Source organism: Apus apus, chromosome 2 (assembly GCF_020740795.1).
Source record: "Apus apus isolate bApuApu2 chromosome 2, bApuApu2.pri.cur, whole genome shotgun sequence".
Lineage (NCBI taxonomy): Eukaryota > Metazoa > Chordata > Aves > Apodiformes > Apodidae > Apus > Apus apus.
This window is the reverse complement of record NC_067283.1, coordinates 156,932,831-156,941,521: the sequence shown is the minus strand read 5'-3', so window position 1 is coordinate 156,941,521 and position 8,691 is coordinate 156,932,831. Positions and strand designations below refer to the sequence as shown.

Sequence of the window (8,691 nt, the reverse complement as noted above, 5' to 3'; positions counted from 1 at the left end):
GGGCATTGTGGGCCCCGAGTTCAAGGACAAGCTGCTCTCCGCTGAGAGGGCGGTCACTGGCTACCGGGACCCCTATTCTGGAAAGCTCATCTCCCTCTTCCAGGCCATGAAGAAGGGTTTGATCCTGAAGGACCATGGCATCCGCCTGCTGGAGGCTCAGATCGCCACAGGAGGCATCATTGACCCTGAGGAGAGCCACCGCCTGCCTGTGGAGATGGCCTACAAGAGGGGTCTCTTTGATGAGGAGATGAACGAGATCCTTCTGGATCCCAGCGATGACACCAAGGGCTTCTTCGACCCCAACACAGAGGAGAACCTCACCTACCTGCAGCTGATGGAGCGGTGCATCACCGACCCAGAGACGGGGCTGTGCCTCCTGCCCCTGAAGGAGAAGAAGCGAGAGAGGAAGACCTCCTCCAAGTCCTCGGTCCGCAAGCGCAGGGTGGTGATTGTGGACCCGGAGACAGGCAAGGAGATGTCTGTCTATGAAGCCTACCACAAGGGCCTCATCGACCACCAGACCTACCTGGAGCTGTCAGAGCAGGAGTGCGAGTGGGAGGAGATCACCACCTCCTCCTCAGATGGTGTGGTGAAGTCCATGATCATCGACCGGCGCTCAGGGCGACAGTATGATATCGATGACGCCATCAGCAAGGGCCTGATTGACCAGTCGGCCCTGGACCAGTACCGCTCTGGCACCCTCTCCATCACCGAGTTTGCTGACATGCTCTCTGGCAACATGGGCGGCTTCCGCTCGCGCTCCTCCTCGGTGGGATCCTCCTCCTCCTACACCGTAAGCCCAGCCCCCACCCGGATGCAGATCTCCATGTGGAGTGACCCAACCGAGGAGACGGGGCCAGTGGCAGGCATCCTGGACACGGACACTCTGGAGAAGGTATCCATCACAGAGGCGATGCGCCGCAACCTGGTGGACAACATCACGGGCCAGAGGCTGCTGGAAGCCCAGGCCTGTACCGGCGGCATCATTGACCCCAACACTGGCGACAAGTGCTCTGTCGCCGATGCTGTCAACAAGGGCCTGGTGGACAAAATCATGGTGGACCGCATCAACCTGGCGCAGAAGGCCTTCTACGGCTTCGAGGACCCGCGCACCAAGACCAAGATGTCAGCGGCGCAGGCGCTGAAGAAGGGCTGGCTGTACTACGAGGCTGGGCAGCGGTTCCTGGAGGTGCAGTACCTGACCGGGGGCCTGATCGAGCCCGACACCACCGGCCGCGTCTCCCTGGATGAGGCGCTGCAGAAGGGCACCATCGACACCCGCACGGCCCAGAAACTGCGCGACGTCAACACCTACTCCAAGTACCTCACCTGCCCCAAAACCAAGCTCAAGATCTCCTACAAGGATGCCATGGACCGGAGCATGATTGAGGACGGGACAGGCCTGCGGCTGCTGGAGGCCTCCTCCCAGTCCAGCAAGGGCTACTACAGCCCCTACAACGTCAGCGGCGCCGGCTCCACCTCTGGCTCCCGCTCCGGCTCCCGCACCGGCTCCCGCTCCAGCTCCAGGCGTGGCAGCTTTGATGCCACCAGCTCCGGCTTCTCCATGACCTTCTCTTCCTCCTCCTACTCCTCCAGCTTTGGGCGCAGATACACCACGGGTCCTGGTGTTGCCACCACAGCTGCTGGGAGCTGTGGGCAGGAGGTGGGCGGGGGGCTCGGGAGGCTGCCCGGCCCCTGGCTCTGTGTGGCCTGAGCCCCGCCAGCCCCTTCCCGAGGATCCCACTGCGACCGCTCCGCATGTGGCCACGATGCTGCCTCCCAGTCCCTGCTCCTGGTTCACCTCCACCCTTCCCCCAAAGCAGTGCCTCAAGTTTAACCAAAAAGACTGACTAATATATTAATATATGCGATTGTTCTGATAGTATTTGTATATTAAGAGAAATAACCACACTACGGCCGCCGGGAGCTGCCGCTGATCCTGCCGAGGATCCCGTCCGGCTGCTCCCACACCAACACCGCCAGGCAGGGCCGGAAAACAGGGAAACAGTTTTGCCAGTTCCACCCAAACCACTCAGCCGCTTGTTGTAATCAACCCCCCCAGCTTCATCCCCCATGCCCTGAAGGAGGAGACGCCCGCGTCCCCGCAGCGCCTGCAGCCTGCGTGCCGGAGGAGGACACTGCCGGCCCCTCAGCGCCAGACACATCCCGGAGCTGCTTCCCGGATCCCTTCCACCTGCCCCTGGCTGCCCGGCCCGGCCACCCAGCATGTCCCCACTGCTGTGCCACCGGTGCCACCACCGTAAGTGCCGCTGCCGCCCCTGCAGGGACCGGCTCCCGCTGCGCCCGCCGCCTCCGCCAGCCCTCCCGCCTGCCGGCACAGCTGCTGCCGCTCTGCCTGTCCGTATGTCTGTCCGTGTATCTGGGAAGTGCTCTTCCTCCTGCTGCTGCTGCTCCTCCTTCGCTCAAGGTTGAGCTCTTAATTAACACTGACAAGCTTTACTGCGTTAATTGCCAGGCGTCCGCCAGAGCCCGGGGGGTCTCCAGGGTGTGCGGGGGAGGTGGGTTGCGGAGTGCTGCAAATGGGTGGATTCCGGTAAAACCAGGGTCCCCTCCCCACGGCCCCTCCCATCTTGCTGTAATGCGCTCTCTCTCTGCCAGACCTCTTGTTCCAGTCCCACCACTCCGGTCCCCATCCCCATGCCACTGGGCCAGCTCCTCACCTGGGTCTCCGGTGTCACCAAGTCCTGGATGAGCCCAAGGGGAGCCTCGGACGTGGCAGCTCCTCGACCGTGCTCACCGGTGCAGGTAATGCCAAACCTTTCCAGTCTCTCTCTTTGTAGCCAGGGTTGGCTGGGCTGGTGCTGGGGCTTTGGCTGGTGCGGTGACACTGAGGGGTCACACCTTGGTTCTCTGTGAGTCCAGGGGACAGTGGCCTCAAGGTGGTGGCTTTGCAGCCGCGGTGGTGCCAAAGTTGGGGCGAGCAGGCTGGCGCGGGGTTCAGTGGCTTCATCCCATGTCCCCTTTTCCGTGTCTCATCCCATCTTTTCTGTTCGCTCTGTTGTAGTGTGGCTGGATGTCCATCATCCCACCTCCCCTCATCGCCGCCACCGGGCCTGGCCCCCCACCCTGCCGCCGCGACCGCACTTGAGGACACAGGGACACAGGGACACGCTCCCTCTCCCTTGCCACTTGCCAGAGTCCCTGAGCAGGGGGGGCTGCCTCGTGGTATTGCAGCCCCTTCAGCCACCAGCACCAGGGGACTCTGGCCCTCCTGCAGCCCCTGGTTCCCCCTGGCCAGGGGCTGAAGCAATAAGTGACGCGGCGGCTGCATTTGTCAGCACGGCTGACCCCTTGCCCCGTGCTGGGGTGACAGGGGTGCCCCTTCCTCCTCCTCCTCCTCCCTGGGAACAGCGCCCGGCACAGTGCCATGATGGCCACAGCACCTCTCCTCCTTCCCGCTGCTCATTGCCTACCCGTGAGGCCAGTCTCGTTACTGCTCTGCGTCCCTTGTTACTGCTCTCCTCATTATCCAGCTCTGCTTTTGCATGACGTGCCAGCGCGGCGCGGAGCCCCATCATGTCCCACCCGGGCAGCCGGGGCTGATCCATAACCCAAACACATCTCTTGGTTGTTGGTTTTTTGTTTTGTTTTGTTTTGGGGGAGCAAAACACTAAATCCTGCCTTGTACATACCCCGGGGTGTTTGTAAAAGACGCAGTCTGGGCCCAGGGCTCTCCCAGCCAGGTCAGTAAAAGATCCTAAAACCAGCCGGCAGCTCCGTGTCCTCTGTCCGCCCGCACTGCTCCGGCACCGCCGTGCTGGGGGTCGGGTGTGCGGCGTGGAGGGGGAACTGGGGCCCTCCCGGGGGTCTCTGCTTTGGGGACAGGGAGCAGGGGGGTGCTGGCACAGCCGGTGGGGCTGAGGCCTCATCCTGCGCACAGGGATGGCTCCTGTGGCAGGGTCTGGCAGGGCAGTGTCCTCGCCGTCCCTGGAGGGATGTGGGACCCTGTGCCGGGGTTGTCCCCAGGGTGTGAGACCCTGTGCTGGGGCTGTACCTGGAATGTGGGACCCTGTGCCAGGGTGTGGGACCCTGTGCCAGGGCTGGCCCCACTGGGGCTGGGGTTGTCCCCAGAGCCTGCGGCACTGGAGCTGTGGTGGTAGGGGTGGCAGTCGGGGGGGAGCTGTAGGCTTTGGCTCCATCCAGTGTCGGGGCCATGCTGTGCCACATCTGGGGGCTCGGGGGTCCCCTGGGAGCAGCTGAGCAGATGGCAGCAGCTTGGAAGCTCGTTAGTCGTTAATGCCATTAGCGTGGCTGCAATTAGCAGCAGCGTCCCCCTCCTCTTACTCCCCCACGCCAGCCACCAGCTACAGGATGTGGTGCAGCCAGGCTGAGGGGGTCCAGGGAAGTGTCCCCTGCACTGGGGACAGTGACAGGCTGCGGAGGGTCTGAGTAGGTCCCAGAGGCTGGGGGTGGCAGAGGCTGCCAGGGCCCCACTCCCCTCTGGTATCGCCCCCTGCCCCATCCTGCCCCAGCCAAGGCTGGACCCTGACACACCCCATGGCACCACCCAGACCCCTCAGCCCCCAGAGCTGAGCCCCTCAGCCCAGCCTACCCACTGCATGGGTCTCATGCTCCTCACTCTGTACAGTATCAGTGGGGTCCAGCTCCCCTGAGCTGTGGAGCCAGCTATGGGGTGAGCTATGGGGCCAGCTGTGGGCTGCTTGGGGAAGGCCTGTCCTCCCCCTGACATAGTGTCCCTCATCCCTGGAGCCAGTCCAGCCACCTTGTGCCTCCCTTGGGTCACTCTCCCACTCCCCTGGGGCCCCCTGTCCCTTCTCAAGCCCCTTCACAGGGGCAGCATCTGCCACCCTAAAGCTGCCCCCAGCATCCCCTGGGCACTGGTACCGCCGGCTGGGCCACCCCTTGTGCGAGGGCCCTGCTGTGGGGATGGTTCCTCAAGCCCCCAGCGTGCAGCTGCTCACCCATGGCGGCGTGACCAGCGGCACCACTGGCTGTAGCCCCCGTCCTGCCATGGTAGCCACCTCTGAGCTCACAAGACCTGAGTGTGGCCATTGCAGCTGGCTTGGCCCCGCTGGCTCCAGGAACTCCAGAGCTCCCAGCCCGCTGTGCCACGGCTGCCTTGCTACGTGTCTTCAGCATAAGCAGGGACCCCAAGATCCCCCAGGCCAGGCTGGGCAATGGTGCTGGTGGCTCCAGACCCTGCCCCAGGGCTGCAGCCCACACATCAGCACCACTTGGCAGCTGTACAGGCACAGCCAGGATGGCAGCTGGGCTGGGGGCTGCCCAGTGTCCCCCACATGCTGGGGCAGGTGGTGGCCGCAGGACTCTCGTGGCTGTCCCCATGGTGGCACATGAGTCCCCCCTGTGCAGGTGCCCCTGACCCTGGTTATCCCAGCTCCTTTTACAGGCGCTGGTGGTCAGCTCAGAGCCACTCAGCCCAGGACACACTTGGCCTTTTCCTTCAAAACATGGAATCGTTTTGATTGGAAAAGATCTTGGAGATCATCCAGTCCACCTGTTACCCCAGCCCTGCCAAGCCACCACTGTCCCATGTCCCTCAGCACCACATCTCCAGGGCTTAGAAACCTCTCCAGGGATGGGGACTCCCCCCCTGCCCTGGGCAGCCTGAGCCAGGGCCTGACAACCCTTTCCAGGAAGGAATTGTTCCCAAGATCCAACCTCAACCTCCCCTGGCACAACTCGAGGCTGTTCCCTCTTGTCCCAGGGCTTGTTCCTGGGGAGCGGAGCCCAATCCCCCCTGGTTCCAACCTCCTCTCAGGCAGCTGCAGAGCCAGCAGGTCTCCCCTCAAGCCTCCTTTGCTCCAGGCTGAACATGTCCACCTTTGCCCCCCACCCTGTGTCCCCATTTCCCCGTGTCAGTGGGACCCCCCAAGAGCTGCAGGTCTGCTGGCACCCAAGGCTACAGCTGCTGCAGCAGGGCAAACATCTTGGTCACACACCCAGGAGCTGCAGTGGTGGCTGAGCCCACACCCCCACCCAGGGCCTCCCCCAGACCTCGTGGACAGCATGTCCCATTCATGGAGCCCCCAGCCCCCCTCTCACGGGCAGAGCCATGTACCCCATCCTAGACAAGTGGCCGATCTTGTCCTTGTGCTCCTCCCTGTCCTGGTGACACCATCATCACCCTTGGTCCCGCCCTAACTTGTGTTCGGCAGCACTGGGACGGTTGTTCCCACATCCCGGCCGAAAATAAACGGGAATCCGCTCGTTCCGGAGCATCCAAAACCTCGGAGCCAGCTGCGTGTGTCCTCCCATCTCCCCCTCCCTGAGCTCCACCACCCATCCTGCGGGACGTGGCTCCAGGCACGGTGTGGTTGGGCTGTCCCGGGACACGCAGCAGCCGCCAGCACCTGCACTGCGTCTCCCGGGCCGGGCTGCACCCTCGGCTGCGGCTCGGAGGGCGCCAGGGGGCTGCTCCCCCCCCGGGGGGCGGCTTTGGCACCTCTGGCCCCACATGGCTCAGGTGCCGGTGGCCACGGTTGAGGGACACAGCCTGTCCCTGAGCAGTGGCTCCGTGCCATGGGCTGGCTCTGCCGTCCGGGGCCTCCAAGGGGGCCCGAGGCTGCTCCGGGTTCAGCTCGTAATTCTGGAAAAGCTCCAAAACCGGGATGATGCTCGCCCACCCCTGCCGAGTCCTGCCCCGACCAGCCCCCGGCAAAGGCACCGGCTGTCCCGGCACAGAGGGGCTGGGTCCTGTGCGTGGGACGGGGGTCATAGGGTGGCCTTGGGGACGGTGGGCGAGCGACCAAGCTCCCGGCCAGACCGGGAACACCGGGCGTCCGGTTGCCGTGGCTTGGTGAGGGCTCAACTGGTGCAGTGAGCTTGGCCGGTCCCTGGGCCGGTGTGGGGACACCGGGAACCGGGGCAAGCTCAAGGGGCCGTGGCTGCAGCCAGCAGCGAGGGCATCTGGGGGCAATTCCGGGTGAAAAAGGGTCGGGAAATCCGGGAGCACTGCGGGAATCCCGGTGCTCATCCTGGCGGGGGAGCCCTCCGGGCTGCACGGCTGGAGAGGGGCCGGGGGTCCCAGCCGGGGGTCTCTGCCGGACTGGTGGGGACAGAGCCCCCGAGACACCGGTGCCGGTGTGTCTGGGGGAGCCGGCCCGGCCCCGTCCCCACCGTCCCGCTGCTCTCCTTGCAGAGCCGCCGCGCCGCGGACGACACCGGACCCCCTGGAGAGAGTGAGGAGGGGTCGTCACCGGGCGGGGAGGACACGGAGAGGTACCGGGGGGCCGGGGCGGACCGGGACGGGCCAGATACGGGGAACGGCACTGCGTTTATCCCACCAACGGCAGCGGCTCGGCCGAGCCCACCTGCCCCGGGACTGCAGGGTGTCCCCTGCCAAGGGGGAGGCGGGACTGGAGACAGCTCGGGGGACGCGGTGGTACAGGGGGACACAGCGGGGACACAGCGGGGACACAGCGGGACCTGGGCAAGGCGGGGGACGATGTGGCAGAGCGGGCACAGGCCATGCTGGCAGGATGGATGCCAGGCTGGTTATGGTGAGGGATGTCCCGAGTCTGCCGGGAGCAGAGCGGTGCCGGCGGCCACGGTCACCGGGTCAGCCCTCGGCCCCTCTAGAGCAGCCAGGGGGGCCTGGGCAGATACCGCCCTTGGCAGAGGTGCCGGGGCTCCCACGGTGCCGGGGCTCCCACGGTGCCATTGCTCGGCGCGGAGCCTGGCGCGGGACATGGTGCCGGTGCGGGGTGGGGGACACGGTGACGGTGTCTATCAGGGGATACGGTGACAGTGCCGCGTCCCACTGTCTCCGCAGGGCCCGGCAGCCCGGCGAGGGGCCTCAGCGGCGGCAGGAGGTGCGGGAACAGCTGCTGCTCCTGCGGCACTGGCTGGACACGGTGGAGAAGCGGCTGCCGACGCTGCCGGAGCCCGGGCACGGCCCGCAGGTAACGGCTGACCCCGGTGTCACCGCTCCGGGATGGCAGGACACAGTGTGTCCCCGGAGGCTGGGGGGGGTCTTGGTCACCAAAGGGGAGAACGGTGCCCGGCCACGGCTGGCTGGGAGACCCTTTGGCACGGCCCCGGTGACACCCACAGGGTCCCGTGTCCCCAGTTCCTGCACCCCAGGGTGGCAGTGCCCAGGTTGTGGCCCCCGTCCCTGCTGTCACCACCACTGGTACCGTGGGCTCAACACCAGCTGTACCCGTGTCCCCGCTGGTACCTGTGGCGTTGCTGCCTCTGAGCCCAGTAGCCACTGGGCCACCATCTGTTCCGGGCACAACCACGACCCAAGGCACTGGACACGGGGGTGCAGCCGTGTCCCCCTACACAGACAAGAGGTGTGCAACCCCTCTGGTGAGGGCCCCAGCCCCCCGTCCCCGCTGTTGGGGGCACCCCCCATCCCCGCCGGGGGGCAGTGGCCGCCCCCCCCGCCGGGCGGCCCGCAGCCCCTCTCCAGCAGCCTCTGCCGCCGCCTTTGTCCGGCCGGCGCGGCCGCAGCACACATGGCAGCACAAACTGAAAGGGCCTTTTCATCCGCCCGGCGCAGACAAAGCCGCGGCCCGGCGGGATCCCACCATCCCACCGGGCTCCGAGATCCCACCATCCCGCCCAGCTCCCGGATCCCAGCCTGTGGATCTTGGCCAGTGTCTTTGCCTGTTGCTCCACCCCTGGCTCTCACTGTCCCATCCCGGGGCTGGTACCTTGCCAACATCGTGGCCTCAAGTTGCCCGG

At 65.6% G+C, this 8,691-nt stretch overlaps 1 protein-coding gene across 1 annotated transcript in view; it reads left to right on the top strand.

Moving 5' to 3' along the window:
- The window catches only part of PLEC (plectin), a 4,105-nt gene extending 378 nt beyond the window's left edge, over positions 1-3,727 (top strand). Inside the window, exons 2-4 of the mRNA XM_051610317.1 lie at positions 3-2,260; positions 2,620-2,766; positions 3,026-3,727. Of these exons, the coding sequence (XP_051466277.1) occupies positions 3-1,714 (1,712 nt within the window). The 3' untranslated portion in view covers positions 1,715-2,260; positions 2,620-2,766; positions 3,026-3,727. The remainder of the gene's footprint in view (positions 1-2; positions 2,261-2,619; positions 2,767-3,025) is intronic.
- Positions 3,728-8,691: the final 4,964 nt, after the last annotated feature.